At 35.0% G+C, this 23,464-nt stretch overlaps 1 protein-coding gene and 1 pseudogene across 2 annotated transcripts; both read right to left on the reverse strand.

Moving 5' to 3' along the window:
- Positions 1 to 419: 419 nt before the first annotated feature.
- Positions 420 to 3,467, reverse strand: LOC142621894 (cytochrome P450 734A1-like). Of its 2 annotated transcripts, none has more exons than XM_075795267.1 (4): positions 2,951 to 3,467; positions 2,471 to 2,715; positions 1,698 to 2,061; positions 420 to 950 (listed from the first exon to the last, which is right to left on the reverse strand). In XM_075795267.1, exons 1-4 carry the CDS (start codon positions 3,410 to 3,412, stop codon positions 531 to 533), a joined length of 1,491 nt encoding a protein of 496 aa, XP_075651382.1. In that variant the 5' UTR covers positions 3,413 to 3,467; the 3' UTR covers positions 420 to 530. The 2 variants fall into 2 exon arrangements, with proteins under 2 accessions (XP_075651382.1, XP_075651381.1); XM_075795266.1 differs by having other exon boundaries at positions 2,927 to 3,467.
- A 4,865-nt stretch (positions 3,468 to 8,332) lies between these two features.
- Positions 8,333 to 13,358, reverse strand: LOC142622246 (cytochrome P450 734A1-like; annotated as a pseudogene).
- Positions 13,359 to 23,464: the final 10,106 nt, after the last annotated feature.

Raw genomic sequence — 23,464 nt, forward strand, 5'->3', positions numbered from 1 at the left:
CACAAAATCCAAAGTCATTCAATTATAAGCTCATTAGCATTATTTTTCATATTATTAAGAAAGACAAAAGGACGCCTGAGCTGAGGAGATGAGTCTTAAGCCTTTTTAGAGTTTCTATTTTTCAATATATACCATGTCATTGAAGTAGCTCGATAAGCCGAAGTCCTTTTACAAAGATCAGGAAGTGTTTAGGACCCTACATGTACGAGCAAACTATTCATGTCCATTATAACATGATGAGGACATTGATATCTGAACGGTTGGAAAACAACAATTAAGGAGCTTTTCTAATGAGAAAATATAATTTGGTCAAATACAAACTCTTATCCACCGTAAAATATTTGTCTTTATGCAATGGTGTATGCAAAATTCAATACTTAGTCCCTTATTTGATAGCAAAAGATTTTACTAGCTAGTTGAACAAACTTAAATCCACATATCATTTTATTTATTTATTTAAAACAATACATTTCCAAACAGTTGGACCATGAACATAAATTGCACGATACACAAGCTGAGGCTGCAAAGCCTCAATTAATTATTCTCTTAAATACAAGTTGTGCACCATGTTGAGGATGTAAACTTAAAGTCATCATCGATGCATGGACATATGTTGGTGACAATACAAAAGAATATTTCTGAATGATCATAGCTAAAGCTACCTTTGTCTCAACCGTGGCTAAATTTTGACCTACACAAATTTTGGGGCCTAATCCAAATGGAAAATACAAGGCTAAATGATTTCGGGGCTCAGAAAACCTTAATGGGTTGAATTTATGTGCATCTTTTCCCCATATCTTAGTATCATGATGGACGGCGATCATGATCAAATAGAGTTGTGTACCAATAGGAATATCAAGCTTCCCTAGCATAACTCTTTTGGATGTTTCCCTCGCTAGCAAAAGAGGCGGAGGGTAGAGACGAAGTGTTTCATTAAGTATCATGCTCACCTGTAAAAAAAAAAAAGCAAGAAACTATAAAGTAAAAACTAAGGGTTATGAAAAACATGGTTTGACATTTATTTAATGGAAGATAAATAAAGTTAATTGCTTAAAAATATTTATAGTACATGAAACAAATATATCTTGATGAGACTTTAATTGAAAATTTTTTTTTTTTGAGGAAGACATTAATTGAAAAGTTAATAAAACATATTGGAGCATTACTTGACCTAAAAGCTTGAGGCAATAAATTTGAGTTCAATTATATTATTTTAATCACTTACTTTTTTAAGGATTATAATCCAACATGAGACTATATATACTACTTGACCAACCATACCATTGACACATGAATATTACAAAAACAAGACAACCAAGTTCATTGTTATTGTCTCCGTAATTGCTTGGATTGCCAAATAAGCCAAGACAATATAGTACGTAGTCATTATAACTGGGGGTTGGTTAATATTTATAGAAAAAGTTAATGGCTGTGATACCAGAGAGAATACAAACGTGAGCATTAAAATTAACATCATGTTGTGCAAACGGTAAGCCAAAATTACCAACAACTATGAGTCCCAACTATGTTCTAAAGCGCACACACATTCTGGTACATTATCAATGAAATGGAAACTTATTCATTTATAGTTCTGAAATGTTCAGGCAAAATATGTATAAAAAAGAATCAAAACTCTTCAGACGGGCAATTAATGTTTTAATTTGAATATAGGCAACTCAGTGAGAAATTTAACTTACTATCTTAAAGTAGCTTAAATTCTCAGCAGTTGGATGCACATTGTGTCCACAAATGCGGAAAACTTCTTTCCGTGCCTTAGTTTGCCACTCTTGATGCTGTGCTAGAAGGATGAGTGCCCAAGTCAAAAGATTAGCACTTGTTTCCTTTCCTGCAAAGTAGATGGACTTACATTCATCTATGATTCCCTCCTCCTCCAATTTTTCTTCTTCACCGTTATGATTCTTATGAGAAGACATTAACAAACCGAGTAAATTTCTTGAATTTTCTCTCATTTTGCTATTGTTCTCAATAATTATCTGAATGGATTTTCGTGTTTCCTTTTCAAGTCTCCACCTCTCTCTATTATTTTTTGTAGGCAAAAACCTGAGAAAATACAAGGTAAAAAAATCATTTTTTATATACATTTTAGGTGGCGGAGAGGGATTCAAATTCATAATATCTCTTTTAAAAACACCATAAAATTCCAATTCATCTAAAGAACACTAGCATAAAAAAATTCATTCCTATATAGATAGAAAAAGTAATCAACAAGGCAAAGAAACATATCCAAAAAAATAGTCAAGTACTTGAAGTACTTCGGATACTAATATGTTTACCATCAGATTTTTCTTTTCACTTTTAGTTTCTTTGTTTATGTATAACTTTTAAAACGTTACTTTGTTTAACTTTCAACAAATAAACAATTAATAAGAAAATTATGTACAAAGGCACGTGTCCACAATTTGAAAGTCAAAATCGCAAGTTAGAATATGAGAATCTTGAATATATTCACCTGAAACCAGGAATATAGACACTTCTGATAGATTGAGAGACAAGGTGCAATTGCAGCTCTTGTAACATAAAAATTCTCTTCCCCTCCTCAAAACTGGTTCCAAATGCAGTTCTGGATATAACGTCTGCCGAAAGGAGATGAAAATATTTGTGCACATCAATCTCGAATTCATCTCTCCCTCCTCTTTCTTTCTCCCACTCTTGGAGCATCTTCCTGGTACTGGCCACAATTTCTGGAACCCAAGCCTGTGACACCATTTTGACACTTGGGGTGATTCATTGGTCAAATTATTTCACTCCCTATGAGAGATATCTATGGGTAAACGATTTCAGGGTTTTTCGCAAGTTATTTAACTCTATTGAGTTTTGAGTTCACCACCCAAGTGTACCGAAAGACAAGTAATAAACTTATAATTTTCTTGAGTAGCTCGAAAGGAAGAGTATTTATATTACGTACCTTAACAGTCTCTATCTTAAATACCTGGTTCAAGATCCTGCGACGGTGTGCCCATCTCTCCCCCTTCAGCGCAGGTAATCCTGATCCAAAGAACAGCGCAGTCAAAGGGTCGAACCTCATTTTTTCAAACGACAAACCCGTATTCAAAAGTGCCTCCTTGATCATATCTGGATCGGCTATAGCCAACCTGGGCTTTGTTCCGAACCAACACAGAAACGACTTCCCGTACAGAGCTGACCACTCGTAGTAGAAAGGAACTGCACGGTGAATTATGTCATGGTCCAAAGACATCGACTTTGACTGAGCTTCGGCGTACATACGGCGAATCTCAGCCGCGTTTCCAAAGATCAAACGGTAGCCAGGGCCTCGTATGCCTTGTTTGCGGAAATGGGCTTGGATTTTCCATGGAACCCATATGATTGAATGTAAGAATTTTAAGAAAAACGAGACGAGGAAAATGAAAATCGCTAGTAGAAGAAACTGCATAGTTGGAGAGAATGTTTTTGATAAGAATGGTGAGGCAGTTCAGTAATCAGATTCAACACTAAGCAACTATTTAAGGTTGCTTTACAGAGAAAAAGTGTACTACTTTAGTTTGTAGTGATCATATAGACAATAGGAAAAGTGGCACAAAACATTTTATATATGAATAGTTATTACTTGTTGATGATTACAATGTAAGCATCTCACGTGCAGACCATGCAATGCAATGGTTTTTAATTGTGTTTCAGGTTATGACGGGCTCAATGACGTAATTCACTTAAAATGCGTTCGGGAGCTGTGTTTTGTGTCCACGTCTTGACGTAAAACGCATTTCAGTAATTTTTTTTTTTTTTTCGTTTCAACTGTGGGGAGACAAAATTGCAGTGCGCATACTGTGTGTACACGGTTTATGTATTTTTTTAAAATTTTTTATTAAAAATGGGTCTCACGGTACTATTTACACATTAAAAAATTATTTTGTTACAGTATTTTTCAGTTTTCAGTTTCAGTTGCATTCAAACGAACCCTTAGTAGGTGAAGGAAAGTAGAAAGAAAAATGATAAAGTTATAATGCAAAAACATACAAATTAATGTGTGAAAAAATATATTAGGCCATTTTGGGCAACTTAGGGACTGTTTGGTAACGTTGTTCTAGTAAGGTTATTTGTATTTTTATTGAAATACGTGTGAGTAAAAAAGTACGTGAAAATACGTGTAATGTTGTTTAAAGACTAAAAACATGTTAAACTACTATACCAAACGAGACCTTAATCATTTTAATAAATAAATGTTTGAATTATTTATCTGTTTGGTTACATTAATTTATAAGATTTTTGTTGTAAATTTTATAGTATCTTTAATAACACTCAAAAATAAAATGAAATATAGTTATACCTTAGCCTTGTTAATTAAATTCAAGTATATGATTTTGTTAATTAATGCAATTAATATATATGGTGTTATTTTTTAAAAGCAGTCAAATATTTGAATTTAATCAAGGAAGTTAAAGAATTATATTTAAGTTTTATCTTAAAAAAAAATTGAAATGGTAATTAAAATAGTAATCAAAGTCTATCCGATATGTGTGAACTACAAAATATTCCATGAGTCCATCACCTATTGCTTTATATATAATAAAAATAAAAATAACAATAGGCGAAAACATCATTTTGGTCCCTCCATTTTGGAGGCACAGTTAATTTGGGCCCTATATTTTGGTAACAGTCAATTTGGTCTCTGTTATTTTCAACTTAAAGTCAATTTGGTCACTACCGTTAACTCAGTAATGGAAAATGCATACATGACTAATGATGTGCACAATTGGCACTTTGATACTGATGTGGAAAATAAATTAATAAAATTAATGTTTAATAAATATTTTAAAATGCAACGTTGTCATTTCCCCAATTTTAATAGAAATAAAAATAATTTTTATTTTGATTTCACGATTCTAAAGGTGGAAAACAAAATTAGGAATCTCAGATTTTCTTCGATTTTCATGGCTTCCAAACACAAAATCACCTTCTTTATTTTTCTATCTAAAATCCTTGAATTCATAAATGTATTCCATAACATCTCACCTCTATACAATTGAGAAACATCTTAATTAGAAATAACCAATAAGAAATTGAAATTTTAGAGTACAAAAAAAATTAACAAATTAATCCCAACAAACTTTCTCGGTAACCAAACAGAAACCAAAAAAAGAAAAAGAAAAAGAACAAGAACAAACCCAGATGGAATCCCTCTCAATTCGGGTTGGTATCTGTGGGGGTGATAGGCCTAGGAGTACATATCTATGTAACTATTGGGCCGGAGGCCCAATCCGAGGATATTACGTAGTCCAAGGATAGACAAATATTTTCCCAAGAACCCGTGTTAATAAACAAAGAAGTAGGGTCTGATCATGTTTATTCAAAAAAGGTGGTCCGAGGATGTATACTTCCTCGGCTGAGCGAAGCCGAGGTCACAAGGGGTGGTCTGCCATTCAGAAGTAATGTTCTAGATGATCTTGTAGGTAAGGATATATATTGTAAGAGCACAAGAAAAGGAAAGACTATTAGCAATCTAGAGAGAAAGCTGCTACCACCTCATTGAATGCTCTGCAGCTAACTCTCTGGCCGCATTAATGAGGAAGTGACGCCTGAGCAACAAGGTTCAACCTTACAGATATTTTCAAAGATTTCAGGAAGGTGCTGATGAGACAAGTATCCAGGCCAACAATCTGATCCATACCTGGAGAATAGAGAGAGGGTGAAGGATGGTATAAGAGGGAGAGGAGACTCCCAGAATGAGGGATTAGAGAAAAAAGGAAAGGAAACATTGTAAACTCAAGAACAATATCTGTAATCTGTCCTTAAGAGAAAGAAATATAAGAATCAACTTCATCGGCTTGAATCCGAGGACAATTTTCACTATACAAACTATTCCATCTTCATCATACTGTGATCTTGGCCCACTGTCATTGTTATTTAAATTCATTAGAACCTAGATTTCTATCACTCTCTACAAATTCATTATATTGGACTCTTTGAGCCTATCATCTTCCTATTTTGGGCTTAGGTGCAAATTGTGTCCCTACAGTATCTTTGTGTTGAGTCCAATCTTGTAACTTTGATGGGGACAAGTCTAGCTAAATTTGTCTACAAAAAACCCAGATAATCTAGTGGCCAAATATCCCCTTGAAACCTCAAAAATCCAAGTCAAAATACCAGACTAGGGATTCTAAAATCAACCTCAAAACCTCATTCCCCTAACAACCAAAAGAAAATTCATTACAAAGGAAACAAACTTGATCATCGGGTGGCTGCGATGAGATCTCCGTTCAACGCTGGGATTCGATGGCTGGTGATAACACAAGGCAAGAACGGCGGCGGCACAAGGCAGGAACGATCGAATCATCCCAGGTTGGAGCACGCGTGGAGCTTCGGTTGGTGTCACGATGTGGCTGGTGGTGGCTTGACGCAAACCAAGAACCCAGAACCCAGAACCCAAAGCTCTTGCTATATCTCTCTTCAATCTAGTAACCTTTGCTCTAGCTGGTGTGTGGGGTTTTTATGTCTCAAAATGGGTTTGGTGATATCAGAGAGTGGGTTTGTTGGTTGTAGTCTTAGTTGTTTACATTTGTTATTGAGATTGTGAGGGATAAACTGCAGGTTCAAAGGTGGTCTCGAATGAAATGGGTCTATGTTGATGTACTAATCTGATATTTGTATTTTTGTGTTTGGTTGCCAAGAAAGTACACGAAGATGCAAGTGAAAATTAGAGATTTCTATTTTTATTTTTCATCTTTAAAACTGTGGAATTAAAATTATTTTTATTTCTATTAAAATGGGGGGAAAATGCCAATGTGGAATTTTAAAATATTTATTAAACATTATTTTTATTAATTTATTTGCCACGTTAATATTAAATGTGTCAACGGTGTGCACCGATAGCCACATAAACATTTTCCTTTAGTAGTTAACGGTAGAGATTAAATTAACTGCTATTAAAATGTAAAAATCAAATTGATTGTAACTCCAAAATGTAAGGATAAAAATAGTGTTTTCGTCAAAACAATAAAAAGAAGATGCACGGTTAAATGAAAAAAATGGTGTAGTTTTAAAGGTGCATTTAGAGGGCATTAATGACGAAATATCTTGTAAGATATTTTGATGGCTCTCTATGCAAAAATAAGCCTAGAAGTCATCAGCCACAGTTTTATTTGGGAGTAAAATTGGCAGACATGCATGGATAAGTGAGACCATGTACCAGACATGCATGCCTATCTCTCCACTTGCATGTAAGGCGCACCATGCATAGCTAACATCTTTAAAAAATTACTTCATGAAACACAGTAACATTGGGTTCCATTAAGGATTTGTTTAGTTACTCAATGATAGAGTCAACTTTGTTGCGAATCAAGCTGCTGCTGTGCACCGTGTTGCGCTACCAAAGCTTGTTTAATTGGAAATTAGTTATAGGATAATAGGCAATGGTAGTTAGTTGTAGTTAGTTAGATCTAGCTATTCATAACTGATTGTATAATAGATTTAGGGAGACTAGTTATTGCTATAAGAAGCTGTGATCACTTGTAAAAAATCATCTTGGAAGTAATAAGCAAATGAAATACTTCTCTTATCTTATTCTCTTGTTTCTTTATCTCTCTGTATTCTAATTTTCAAGGAAGCCTAGATGTGCATATTATAATATTATAATCCGTCTTGAATTACTTTATAACCAAAATATTTGATTAAATCCATTTTAACCGGCACATAATAATGTGTTGAACTCTTTTCCAATTTTAAAGAGAACTTCATCTATAAAATAATAACTACAGTATATTATTTATATAATAAAAAAATTAGTGATCATATATACAACATATAAAAGATTATATAGATGTACATATATAGCATTATCCATCATGAACTTCTCTAAATGATAAAGACTTTCTTTTATCTTCCATAAAATCCAAAGTCATTCATTTATAAGCTCATTAGCATTATTTTTCATATTATTAAGAAAAACAAAAGGACTTCTGAGCTGAGGAGATGAGAAGATGATCAGTCTTAAGCCTTTTTAGGGTTTCTATTTTTCAATATATATCATGAAATTGAAGTAGCTCGATAAACCGAAGTCCTTTTACAAAGATCAGGAAGTGTTTAGGACGCTACATGTACGAGCAAACTATTCATGTCCATTGAAACATGATGAGGACATTGATATATGAACGGTTTGAAAAAACGAAGGAGTTCGTCTAATGAGAAAATAAAACTTGATCAAATACAAACTCTTATCCACCATGATATATTTGTCTTATGCAATGGTATATGCAAAATTCAATACTTAGTGCCTCATTCGATAGCAAAATATTTTACTAGTTAAACAAACTTAAATCCACATATCATTTTTAATATATTTAAAACAATACATCTCCAAACAATTGGACCATGAACATAAATTGCGCAATACACAAGTTGAGGCTGCAAAGCCTCAATTAATTATTCTCTTAAGTACGAGTTGTGCACCATGTTGAGGATGTAAGCTTAAACTCATCATCGGTGCATGGACATATGTTGGTGACAATATAAAAGAATATTTCTGAATGATCATAGCTAAAGCTATCTTTGTCTCAACCGTGGCTAAATTTTGACCTACACAGATTTTGGGGCCTAATCCAAATGGAAAGTACGAGGCTAAATGATTTCGAGGCTCAAAAAATCTCGATGGGTTGAATTTAAGTGCATCTTTTCCCCATATCTTAGTACCATGATGAACAGCGGTCATGATCAAATAAAGCTGTGTACCAATAGGAATATCAAGCTTCCCAAGCATGACTCTTTTGGGTGTTTCTCTTGCCAACAAAAGAGGCGGAGGGTAGAGACGAAGTGTTTCATTAAGTATCATGCTTACCTGTAGAAAAAGAGTAACATACTATAAAGTAAAAACTGAGGATTATGAAAAACATGGTTTGACATTTATTTAATGGGAAATAAATGAAATTAATTGCTTAAAAATATTTATAGTACATGAAACAAATATTAAGGATATAATATCTTGAGAAGACTTATATTGAAGAGTTAATAAAATATATATGAACATTATTTGACTTAGAAGCTTGAGGCAATAAATTTGAGTTTAATTATATTATATTAATCACTTAATCTTTTTAGGAGTATTATCGAACATGAGACTATACTACTTAACCAACCATACAATTGACTCATGAATATTCCAAAAACAAGACAATTAAGTTCATAATTCTTATTGCCATTGTTATTACTTGGATTGCCAAATAAGCCAAGACAATATAGTACGTAGTCATTACTGGGGGGTTAGTTAATATTTATAGAAAGAGTTAGTGGCTGTGATACCAAAGAGAATACAAACGTGAGGAGCATTAAAATTAACATCATGTTGTGCAAACGGTAAGCCAAAATTACCAACAACTATGATGAGTCCCAACTATATATGTTCTATATCTTATTTCAAAAACTATGTTCTAAAGCACATAAATTCTAGTACTTTATAAATGAAATGGAAATTTCCCCATTTATAGTTTTGAAATGTTCAGGAAAAATATGTATCAAGAAAAATCAAAACTCTTTAGACGGGAAGTTAATGTTTTAATTTGAATATAGGAAACTCAGTGGGAAATTTAACTTACTATCTTAAAGTAGCTTAAATTCTCAGCAGTTGATTGCACATTGTGTCCACAAATGCGGAAAACTTCTTCCCGTGCCTTCGTTTGCCACTCTTGATGCTGTGCTAGAAGGATGAGTGCCCAAGTCAAAAGATTAGCACTTGATTCCTTTCCTGCAAAGTAGATGGTCTTACATTCATCTATAATTCCCTCCTCCTCCAATTTTTCTTCTTCACCGTTATGATTCTTATGAGAAGACATTAAGAAACTGAGTAAATTTCTTGAATTTTCTCTCACTTTGCTATTGTTCTTGATCACCATTTGAATAGATTTTAATTTCGTGTTTCCTTTTCCAGTCTCCACATCTCTCTATTATTCTTTGTAGGCAAAAACCTGAGAAAGTACAAGGCAAAAAAAAAATCATTTTTTATATACATTTTAGGTGGCAGAGAGGAATCAAATCCAAAATGTCTCTTTTGAAAACACTATAAGATTCCAATTTATCTAAAGAACACTAGCATGCAAAAATCATTCATTTATATATAGTTTAAGTGCACAATTGCACTTGGACCCAAAAATAGACGTGGGCTCAGGCCTAATAAGCCTTAAACAATAAGATTTGTAAAGTGTGGATTTGAAATCTAGTTTAGAGGTATTGGAAACTTGACAAACAGGCTAGAACGCCACAATCTTTGCAAATGATCGACAAATATAACAAAGGAACCTCCTCGGATGTAAGCCGATGACGATTAATGTATTGCTTCTCTTTTATGCCAAAATTACAGTTCTTAGTTCTTTTTCTGCTCTCTCCCCGATCTCTCTCTCTACCACCTTCTTGAAGTCTTTAAATAATAGCTAAAAAGTTTTATTCTACTGTTCAGTGGTCATTTTCTCATTAATGCGGCCAGGGAGGTAGGTGCAAGGTCTTTAATGTGGAAGTAGCAACCTTTTTCTCAGATATTTTTATCATGCCGTTGCCTCTAGAGGGTACTTAGATCCCCCTCTTACCCAATAGTTTTTCCAGGACTCTGCCTTTAATCTTCTTGGCAAATCCCAGGGTGCGTGCCGGGCCCATCCGAGGAGACATTCATCCTCGGACGATTCCTCAGATGCCTGTAGTGTTGGCTGGCTCGTGGGCTTAGGGGCCAATGACAAAAACAAACCGGTACCAATTGATCAAGCCCACAACCCATCTATTTGTTTTATAAATCTTACCCCCCACATATAGATACAAAAAGCAATCAACAAGGCAAAAGAAACATATCCGAGGAATTAGTTAAGTACTCAAAGAGCTCCGAATGCTAATACATTTCCCTTCAGATTTTTCTTTTATCTTTTAGTTTCTTTGTTTATGTATAGCTTTTAAAGCTTCACTTTGTTTAACTTTCAACAAATAAGCAGTTAATAAAAAATTATGTCCAAACTCAGATGTCCATAATTTGAAAGTCAAAATCGTAAGTAAGAATATGAGAGTCATAAATATGTTCACCTGAAACCAGGAATATAGACACTTCTCATATATAGATTGAGAGACAAGGTGCAATTGCTGCTCTTGTAACTTAAAAATTCTCTTCACCTCCTCAAAACTGCTTCCAAATGCAGTTCAAGATATAACGTCTGCCGAAAGGAGATGAACGTCTTTGTACACATCAATCTCGAATTCATCTCTCCCTCCTCTTTCTTTCTCCCACTCTTGGAGCATCTTCCCGGTACTAGCCACAATTTCTGGAATCCAAGCCTATGACACCATTTTGACACTTGGGGTGATTGGTCATAGATTTAATAAATTTTTTATTTGAACTTGCCCAAGCGATTCTCATTGTATGTTTACACCTTTGCCTTTAGAGAGTTGCTACATCCACGACATTTTTATAACATTTTCACAACAAATCACAGATGGTTAGTTGTTATTGGTTCAAATTTGAACCTAATACTAAGATTACTTTTTTACCCCAACAATAACAACCAGTAATAACCTGCCACTTAAGATTTGTTGTAAAAATATTATGAAAATATTGTGGACATATCATTTCTCTTGCCTTTATATCTAATGAACTAATGCAGAATCAATACATCTTCTTAATTAGTCAATTTACGGCCAGTTTTGGTTTATACAATTTTTATGATGTATTAATTCTCACATAAGATAAATTATTTTTTAAACCTTAGAATGTTGGTCATGTTTTATTTAAATCGTAAACTTTCAAATTATTTCATTTAGATTTTAAAGATCCTGAAGCATTTCATTTACATTTGTATTAACAACTATTAAACATCACATGATTAGGTGATTTAAATGAAATTTATTTTCAAATTTTGAGGCTTAAATAAAACTTACCCAAAACTATAAAATTTTAATAATAGTATAAAACTATTTGAAGCCATTGGGTTTAAATGAAACACTTTTTTAAATAAAATTTTGAGGTTCAAATGAAATATTTTAAAAGTTTAATGTTTAAAAAAAATATACCCAAAACTTTAATATTTATATAAAAAAAATTTACCCAAATTATTATAAGTCACAGTCACACGGATTATATATGTAAGGGAGTGATGGCTAAACTTGATGGTCAAATTATTTCGGGAAATTATTGTGTACTCTCAGAGTACCATAAATGCATACGCTCTCCTCTCAAATTAATGGTGAGTCTCACTAATTAAATTCATGATAAGATCTACCATTCATGTGAGATAAGGGAGTGCGCATTTATGGTACTCTGGAAGTCCCTAATAATTTCTCAATTATTTCACTTATTACGAGAGATAACTATGAAGTAAAGGATTTCAGAGTTTATTGTACGTTCCTTAAGTCTATTGAATTTTGAGTTCACGACGTCCAAGTGGATCGAAAGGGACAAGTGATAAACTGATAATTTTCTTGAGTAGCTCGAAAGGAAGGGTATTTATATTACGGAAAAAGTTTCTCTTCAAACTAGTTTGGAGAGAAATCCTTCAAACTTATCAAATATTTTTATATTGAATGTGAAATTTGAAAATCTAACCGTTGGATTGCATTTTCTTATTATATTATTCATGCTTGTAAAATTTCAAGAAAATCAAAAATCAATTGCTAAATCATCAAACATATGTTAAAATTTCAAGTTTTTGTAATCTAAAATTGTGTATAAAAAATAAGTTTATTGATCAAATAATAAATAAAATCCGATTTGAACGAAATTTGATATGCATGTTAAAACATGAAATTCAACAGTTAAATTTTCAAAATTCACACCTAAAAAAAAGATATATAATAAATTTGAAAGGTTTCTCTCCAAACTACTTTGTTCTTATATTAAGTACCTTAACAGTCTCTATCTTAAAAACCTGGTTCAAGATCCTGCGTCGGTGTGCCCATCTCTCCCCCTTCAGCGCAAGTAATCCTGATCCAAAGAACAGCGCAGACAAAGGGTCGAACCTCATTCTTTCAAACGACACGCCCGTATTCATAAGTGCCTCCTTGATCATATCTGGATCGGTTATAGCTAACCTGGGCTTTGTTCCGAACCAGTACAGAAACGACTTCCCGTACAGAGCTGACCACTCGTGGTAATAAGGAACTACACGGTGAGTTATGTCGTGGTCCAAAGAAATCGACTTTGACTGAGCTTCGGCGTACATACGGCGAATCTCAGCCGTGTTTCCAAAGATCAAACGGTAGCCAGGGCCTCGTATGCCTTGTTTGCGGAAATGGGCTTGGATATTCCATGGAACCCATATGATTGAATGTAAGAATTTTAAGAAAAACGAGACGAGGAAAATGAAAATCGCCAGTAGAAGAAACTGCATAGTTGGAGATAATGTTTTTGATAAGGATGGTGAGGCAGTTCAGTAATCAGATTCAACACTAAGCAACTATTTAAGGTTGTTTTACAGAGAAAAAGTGTACTACTTTAGTTTGTAGTGATCATATAGACTATAGGAAAAGTGGCACAAAACATTATATATATATATAGTTATTACTTGTTCATCGTTAAAACAGAAAGCATCTCACATGCAGACCATATGCAATGCAATGCAATGGGTTTTTAATTTTGTGTTCAGGTTATGACGCACTCAGTGACATCATTCACTCAGTGGGTGAAGAAAATACAAAGAGAAATGCTAAAATTACAACAAATTTTTGTACATAAATTTATAAATTAATGTGTCAAAAAATATACTTAGGTACTTAAACACTTTAATAAATAAATGTTTGAATTATTTATCTATTTGGTGATTATCAATTGAGCAAGACTTATGTATAGTATTTAAGTGCTGTTCTTTAGGTTCCACTGTTAAGATTCTGTAATGTAAATTTTTTCTTATAGGATGGAAGTGCATTTTTTTGATTAAGTAGCCACATGGCTAAATCTTAAAAATGGAACATAAGGAACAACATCTAAAATACTGTACTTAAGTTTTGTCTTTATCATCAATTTATAAGGTTTTTGTTGTAAATTTTATAGTATCCTTAGTATTACTCAAAAATAAAATAAAATACAGTTACACCTTAGCATTCTTAATTAAATTCAAGAACATGATTGTGTTAATTAATGCAATATAAATAATGTTATTTTTTTTAGAAGAATGCAGTCAAATATATGAATTTAATTTAGGAAGTTAAAGAAAAAAAAGTTAAGGAAGAAGTTAAAGAATTATATTTGTGGGGTCATAGATTTTGGGATTTGGCCGAGAGCATGTGGTTTTGGCCGAGAAGTATGGGTGGTCCGAGTCCGAGGAGTACTATCTCCTTGGATAAAGCCAAACGCAAATCTACTATAAATCCTAATGGTCAAGGATGACATTCCAAGAAGTTCTAATGATAGCAACGAGCATCATGAACGTACAAGAGGGATAAGTACTCAAAAATATCTAAGGAAAAACTGCTACCACCGCATTAATGAGGAAGTGACCTCTAAACAGTATTATGGCAGCCTTACAGCCACCCCAAAAGACTTTTAGAGGGGGCTGATGGGACAACCATCAACTGTCCACATATGGTCCACGTGTAGGGTAAGGATGAAGGGAGAGATGTAATATAAATAAGGGTAGAGATCCCAGAGAAGGTGGGATGAAAAAAGGAGAAGAGAAAGCACTATAGCAATCTCAACAACTCATGTAACCATTGTCATCCAATATATGCTAGAACAAAGCTCATCGGACTATGCCGAGAACCAACTTTCTCGCACAAACCGGGTTCAATTCTTTTTGGCTCATCATCCAAAACCATAGTAACTGTTATCTAAGCACTAAAGTCTAGCTCTTTGACCCACTCTCTACAAATTTATTGTACTGTGTTCACTGGGCCAAGATCCCTTACATTTTGGGCTTGGTTTGAAAATTGTGTCCCTACAATATTTAAGTTTTATCTTTAAAAAAAAAAGATTAAAACGGTAATTAAAATAGTAATCAAAGTCTATCGGCCGATATGTAAACTACAATCTACTCCATGAGTCCATACCTACCGCTTTATAAAAAAAATTTTAAAAAAATATTTATGCATGGTTAAATGAAAAAAATGGTGTAGTTGTAAAGATGCATTTAGAGGGTGTTGATGACAAAATATATTGTAAAATTTTGATGACCCCCTATGCAAGAATAAGCCTAGAACGCAGTGAGTCATCGGCCACAGTTTTATTTGGGAGTAGAATTGGCAGACATGCATGGCTAGTTGAGACCATGTACCAAACATGCATGCCTATCTCTCCACTTGCATGTAAGGCACCATGCATGGCTAACATCTTAAAAAAATTACTTCATTCAACTCAGTAACATTGGGTTCCATTAAGGATTTGTTTAGTTACTCAAGGATAGAGTCAACTTTGTTGTGAATCAAGTTGCAGGGTTGTAAACAAGCCAAGTTTTGTCGAGTAGTGTATATTCAAGCTTGGCTCGTTAGAAAAATTCAAAAGCTCAAACTTGACTTCAGTTTGTGACAAGCCTAAAAATAGTGTTTGAGCCTGACCTCATGAGAAAACTAAAAAGTTTGAGCTTGGCTTGGCTTGACATGATTAATTAGTCAAGCCAAACTCAAGCTTAATATCAAACTCAAACTCGAGCTCAAGTCAAGCTTTTAAACTTGAGATCTAAAAGTGTATTTTCTCTCTTCTTGTCTAAGAGCACTTTACTCTCTTCTGAGAGCTTCTTCATTGTTCTTTCCAAATAATATCTCCACTATTCTTCAAATCTGATCCAAATCTCCGGTTGCAATCATTTCTCTGCTCACCTATTCTAATCCCCCTACTTTTCTTCCCTTCTGGCTTGCAAAGCCTTAGCACACAGCCTATATTTTTGCCCCACCCAATATCTCCACGATGCTTCCTATACCCACCTTTTAATCTTCAAATTACATCAAATTGATAATTTTTGCAATCAAAATCCCTAAAACCCCTTTTTAGTGATAGTTCTTTATAACCCATACTCTAAAACACGATTTGTGTTTCTGTAAGCTCGTGTTTTTAAGTTTAATCATCATTTTTGGTGCTCTACTATTGTCCTAGAGTGGCTATACTTATCCTCTGCTATTTAAACCCAATTCTATAAAATCCCTAAAACCCCTTTTTAGTGATAGTTCTTCATAACCCAAACCCTAAAACAGGATTTGTGTTTCTATAAGCTCGTGTTTTTAAGTTTAATCATCATTTTTGGTGCTCTGCTATTGGCCTAGAGTGGTTATACTTATCCTCTGCTGCTTAAACCCAATTTTATAGACTCTACTCACTCAATTTCTTTTCCCCTTCATAAGCAAACCTTCTAACCCACACCTAATCCAGATGAGATTAACTTCCTAATTAATACTACCTAAACTCCCTAAACCTACAGATAGCTATATTTGGGGGACTTAAACATCCCTTTTGATAGCTAATTAGAATGGGTATAGTGTCTCCTCCTCCACGCATGCATTACCATGATCATCCCAGCTCCTTAGACCAGCTGTTTAACTCCTACTCCTATGTTCAGGCAAACTCAAATATGCCACCACCAGACCAACCAATGAAATTTTGGAAGAAATCATTCCACCCACCCCCTTATATAGACGATCTTCACCCTAAAAAGTTCCAAAAAATTTCACCCATCTCTGAACATTCTAAAAAACAGCATACGGTGGATTACAAGTACTCAGACAACACCTCTGAACCCTTCACACACAGCTCACCCCATATACTACCCCAAAAATCTATCTCCCATACTAACTATCCCAACCCTACAAAGGAAAAACCTAGCATCCCTGCCCTTCATCAATCCAACCACCCCTACTCTAAAACCATGGAGCCAAGTCAGAACAATAGAGAAATAGGATGGAGCGATAACAGCAATTCAGAAGCTTGGCAAGATGTTGAAGATATGGGTGATACACAAAACCACAACAATGATGACATCCTTACCAATACCATCTTTCGCAGGGGACCTGTTATTCAACTAGACAGTGTCTCCCTAGAAAGGAACAAAGTATTATGGAGGCATTTCTTGGTGGGATATCTTCTAGACAGAAGATGTTTCTCTGTAAGAAGAATGCAGTCTATTCTTAATTCTGCCTAGAGGCTTAGAGGTAGTATTTGAATAGTAGGGAGGCAAGGGAAGTACTATATCATCCAATTTGAATACCCAACAAACCATGAATATATACTTCGTGAGGGACCCTGGTCTATTGATGGTGCTTTACTTGTAGTGGAGCAGTGGACTCCCAATCTAGTTCTAAACCGAATCCAGTTAACTTTCTTCACTGCTTGGGTTCAAGTGCACAACCTACCATTGGAATATCATGATACAAATTTGGCACACTTCATGGGTGATTTAATTGGAGAATATGTCTTTACAGATTGGCAGCCCACTTTCCCCCGAAACATTCGCTTCCTAAGATTGCAAGTGAGGATCGATCCATGGCTTCCTCTAGTTGCTGGATTCATTCTTAAATGTGATGATGGTCAAAACATATGGATAAAGTGTCGTTATGAACACATTTTCAAAATTTGCAAAAAGTGTGGGTTGATTGGGCATTCTCAAAACCAACGTCACATGGATATTGTGGATGTGGAATAATTACTTAGAGATCAAGCTTTCCGAACACGGTCTCGCTACCCCATTGAGTTTGCTCTGGATATCACAGAAGTTTTGTACATTGATGACATAGGAGCCTTCAGACATCATCCTAGCAAAAGAACAACTCAAGTCAGATACAAAGCTGACTCACAGTCCAGTCCAATAAACCTCTCAAATAATCAACAACCTGGTGCTCCTCAACCTCCAAACAACCAACACCAAACCAACCAGTACCAACAACCCAACAACCAACCACCCCAAAACAACCAATCTCATCCAAGTGAATCCAGCAGGAACCATTTTCAAATCCAGAGGACAACGCATGGGCACTTGAGCTTTGATAGGTTTATGGTAAGGGACTTAAGTGATCTAGAAGCCCACAATCCTCACAGCCCTACAAATGACAACCTTTTGGAAACAAATTTTCTTGCTGATACTGATGAAGAAATTGATCCTTCAAATGTTGCCGTTAACATTACTACTCAACAAACCTTAGATCAAGCTACTAATAGACAAAACCAATCATGGGACCCACCGGAAGGTTCAAATATTAAATTGGTGGAGCTAGAAAAAGGTTTATGTGGGCTGAATAATGCAGAGCTGGTCTTCATGGATTGGGAGGCATCTTGCTCTAGCTAGCAAAGGGCTATAAGAGAAGAGTTTTCAAGTTATGACTTTGGGGTGATTTATGCAAAAAGTCCTGAAACCAATATGGCTCAGACGTTACCAGAAGTGCCAAAATTTTCAAACTTTGAAATAGGAGAAAGCAGTGGAACAACTCATGACAATGAAGACACACAAGTTATTGGAGGCACTCTCACTAGTATGATGCCCAGGGAGGCTCAACATGAGAATATAAGCTCCCATAATTTCACTGGCCAGTATGGAGACAACACCGTGGGAAACATGGAGCTTAGCACATATATTTGGGACCTCAGCCCCCAATTAGCAATATCAACCCTCCTTTCCCTTTGTTGCAAAACTCAAAGACTTGATTTCCATCTAAATCATCTCCAAGGGCTGATACAACAATTCATGCAAGTAAATGGTCTCTCTGTGAGACAACTAAATGATCCCATGATTCATTCTGTAGCTACTCTACCTAACCAACATGCAAGCACAGAGTTTATGATGCATGACTCCAGTTCTTCTTTTAATAAGCTGCAAAATCAAAAACCAAAAAAGCCTTCATCCAAACGGCAAAGATGTGATGAAGCACAAGTTATAAGCAACCCGCGCTGAAGAAGAATTGATCAACATCAGTGGATTCCTAGTACTGAAACTCAGTGGGATTTTTATAATCAAGCAGAGGAAGTGTCTACTGTAATAGCAGCTCTACAATGTTCTAGTATTGAAAATAATGAGCTTATAATTAGAATTAGAATCCCTGAAAACCCTAGTCAAAACTTTGGCTGGAACAAACCACCCTCTCAGCAGCTACAAGCTAGTTTGTTGTTATCATAGATTCTGCACCTTTTGTCCAACCTGGGGCTATCAGAGGCGGCCCATGAAAGGCCTCCAAAGCAACCATGAGGATTTTGGCATGGAACTGGAGGGGTCTAGGCAATCCCTCTACAGTTTCTCTATGCTCAAAACAAAGACCATCCATTATGTCTTTTATGGATACAAAACAAAAGGAAGGTAAAGGCAAATATTGGATACATAGATGGTCTTTTGAGAATTTTGAAGAAGTGGGTAGGGTAGGTATGTCAGGGGGACTTTTGTTATGTTGGTCAAATATTTATCTTGTTGTATTGGATGCATCAAAGAATATTATCCACACTAGAATAAAAATGCCAAATGTTGGATTTGTCTATTGCACTTTCATATATGGTCATCCAACCACACATAAAAATGAAACATGTATGGAATCATCTTTTATATCTTCGTAGCACCTTGGGTATGGATTGGAGATTTTAACCAAGTTCTTAACCAAGAAGATAAATTTTCCCTTAGGAATCAAGCATATCCAAGTGCAATAGACCTACACAATTGTCTCCAAGAAGCAAGCATGATCCCCATGAATGCCACAGGAGTACAATACACATGGAAAAATAATAGGGAAGGGGAAGAATTAGTGTGTGAACGGCATGACAGAGCCTTTGTTAATCTGGACTGGCTACACACTTATGAACATAGCAATTTGGAAGCTTGGCCAATATCAATTTCAGATCATGCTCCTTTAATATTAGATACCCATAAAAGGAAAACCTTTCATAAAAGACCCCTAAGATTTGAAGCTATGTGGCTATTACACCTAAGCTGCAAAAAACTTATTAAAGAGACATGGCAAGAAAAAATATTAGGTTCAGCTGCATATATATTGACAACAAAACTTAAGATAGTGCAATAGGTATGTAATGAATGGAATAAAAATGACCTGGAAAATATCCATAAACGTCTAGTAGATCTGAAGAACCAGTTGACGTATTTGTAAAATCAACATTACACCCTAGAGATAGTCAAACAAGAGAAAGAAAAACAGCAGGAACTACAACTATTATTGGATATGGAAGTATCCTTTTGGGCACAGAAAACTAGAAAAGACTGGATACAAAAAGGGGATAGAAATACAAAATACTTGCATGTTTTAGTAAAGTAAAGGAGGATAAATAATCATGTAGTTCGCATTAGACAAGACTCAGGGCAATATTTAGAGGACGATGAATCTAGCAGAACACATATTAGAAAACACTTCGAAAAGCTTTACCAAATGCCAGAACAAATGAGCAAGGAAGAGATGAGCAAGGAAGGCATACTAAGGAAGCTGGAAAGTTACAATCTTCCGGGGTTATCTTTCATTTATAGGCAAGAACTAGACAAAGACTTCACAGAAAAGGAAGTTAAGGATGTTGTTTTTTAGTTGGGAGCCTGGAAGGCACCTGGACCAGATGGTATTCCTGCATTGGTTCCCCAAAAGTGTTGGAATACCATGGGACCTACAATCACACAAGCTACTCTTGGGTTTTTAAAATCAAGTTTCATCCTTAAAGAATTCAACAACACTTTCATCACCTTGATCCCAAAGTGCCAAAGTCTGGAGATGGTTGGAGACTTTAGACCAATCAGCCTGTGTAACGTTGCTTACAAGGTAGCATCGAAAGTTCTGGCAAACAAATTAAAACCCACTATAGAATACATCATTACCCCATACCAAAATTCTTTCATCAAAGGGCGTCTAATTTCAGACAATCTTATAATTGCTCATGAATCACTCCATACCATAAAAACCAAGAAAAAAGGCTGAGCTCGATTTGCAGCTATAAAAGTAAACTTGAGTAAAGCTTATGACCGCCTAAGTTGGAATTTCTTGGAAGCTGTGCTCCAAAAAATGGGATTCAGCCAACTATGGATTAATTCTATTATGCAATGTGTAAGCATAGTAACCTACAAAATCCTAATCAATAGTGCACCAACTGAAAACATTAAACCAACAAGAGGTATCAGACAAGATGATCCGCTCTCTACTTACCTCTTTATTCTTTATGCTAATATTCTATCTTGCATGCTACTAGATATAAAGAATAAAAGACTCATACAGGGTATTGACTTACGAAAAGGAGAAATGCCTATATCACACTTCTTTTTTGCTAACGACGTCCTTTTATTCATGAAAATAAACAAACAAACTCCAGAGCAATTGAAAGAGGTCTTGGAAAGCTTTTGTAAAATGTCTAGACAAAAAATAAATGATAGCAAATCCGTCATGACTGTCAGTCCAAATTGCAATTCGGAAGAAAGGGAAGATTTGCAACACAAGTTCAAGATTCAGATGAAAAACAAGATTGGGAAATATTTGGGGATTCCCATTGACCCATGTACCAAAATGAAGGACATAGGAAACCAAATCATTGACCGAATTCAAAGTAAACTACAGAACTGGAAAAGTAAGTTATTGTCCCAAGCAGGCAAACTCACTTTGATCAAATCAGTCATGCAAGCTATGCCAATTTACACAATGTTGATATATGTCCTTCCAAAAGATACTTGCAAACGAATTGATAAAATAATGCAAGATTTTTGGTGGGGTGATAATATTGAGAAGAAAAAGATTCATACAATTGCTTGGGAAAAGATTTTCCAAACAAGATGCAATGGGGGTCTTGGAATCAGGAAAACAGAAACATTCAATAAAGCCTTAGTAGCAAAACAATTCTGGAGGATAGGGAAAAACCCACAACTGTTACTAGCCAAAACCTTGAAAAGCAAATATTTCCCCAAAATCAACCATAAATGGGAAATAGATCGAATTCCTAAAAACTCTAGCAAGATATGGAAAAATATATGGCAAACAAGGAACTCCTCGCTAGTGCAAGCAAAGTGGTAAGTGGGAAGAGGGGACAACATTAGATTGAAAGACTCCCTTTGGTACAAGCCAAATAATGCTAACTGTTTAGATCTTTTTCAACTACAATATGGTACAGTTAAAGACCTTATGGATCCTATATTAGGAAATTGGAATAGTAATTTGATTAATACTGTCTATAATAGGACTGAAGCAGAAGCTATCCTGAGCCAACTTTTTCCAAATTTGGAAACATTGATAAGGTAATCTAGCCCTTCTCTAGTAGCGGTGAATACCAAGTGAAGAAGGGTTACAAGAAGTTAATGGCCTTAAATCAAGAAAATGCTAATCGTAATGACCACACAAGGAAAAAATGCTGGCTCAATCTATGGAAACTGGGGATTCCTTTTAAGGTGTCTACTTTCTTGTGGAAAATTCTTCTTCGTGGACTACCTACAAGAATCAAATTAGCCAAGAGGCGGATAATTACGGATGATACTTGTGCGGTTTGTGGAGAAGACCAGGAAACTCTAGATCACATGTTCATGCCATGTCACTTTGCCAGAGCTATATGGTATGGCGTTGCGCAAGGACTGAGAGCTCATCTGATATACACAACAGATATGGCTAACTAGATAAAGTTTAAATTGAAAATTGTGATATAAAAAGTCAAGGGGATATAGAGATATTGACCGAACAAGAAGCGATTCTTTGGACAATTTGGAAAACAAGAAATAGAGCTATTTTTGAGAAACTAGAACTAGACATCCATCAAGCTTTGCATACAGTCCAAAGATTAAAGAGTGAATGGATGCAAGCAATGACTTTCCAAGAGCAACACCACTACGACTCACAAGAGAAAAGACATTACAGAAATTTCTCAAACTGTAAGGAATGGCAGATTTTAATTATCATAGGAAACAAAAACCTTCGCAGCAAAACAAATTGGGTTGAAGGAGCCTTTGTGATTAAAAATCACTTAGGACAGTCCATCAAGAAGGGATGTTTCTCATGGAATTCAGGGAATAAGAATACCAACAATCTTTTAACTATTCGCGAAGCGCTCTACGCTGCTTGGAAGGAAGGATATAGAAAAACCATCTTACTTATTAGCTAAGAAAACTTAGCTGATGAGCTGGCAACCATAAATACAAACAACAAGGAAGCCGAGATTCTCCTAGAAGATATCCGAACCCAAAAGAGAATGTTTTGAAAGTCTACAAATCAAAGTTGCTCTTGAACCCATATTCAAAGAAGTCCAGCAATTGGTGAAGATGGCAACCCAATCTTTTATGCACACTCTTTGATTTTCCATTGTTACCAAAAAAAACTTGAGATCTAAAAAAATTACATTATTAAATGATTAAATGTCTAAAATTAAGAAGAAGAAAAAATAGTATACTCATTTTATCATACATTTAGTCATACTTATTGTAAGACCACAATTTTTGTACCTAAGCCCAAAGTAAGAAAGGAAGTAGGCCCAAAGAGCCCAATACAATAAATTTGTAGAGAATGTATTAGAAAATTAGGTTCTAATGAGCTTAGATAATGATCATAGTGAGTAAAAAATGACAATAGAATAAAGATGAACTGATTTTATCTAAAGAAAATCGTCCTCGAA

Source organism: Castanea sativa, chromosome 1 (assembly GCF_040712315.1).
Source record: "Castanea sativa cultivar Marrone di Chiusa Pesio chromosome 1, ASM4071231v1".
Classification (NCBI taxonomy): domain Eukaryota; kingdom Viridiplantae; phylum Streptophyta; class Magnoliopsida; order Fagales; family Fagaceae; genus Castanea; species Castanea sativa.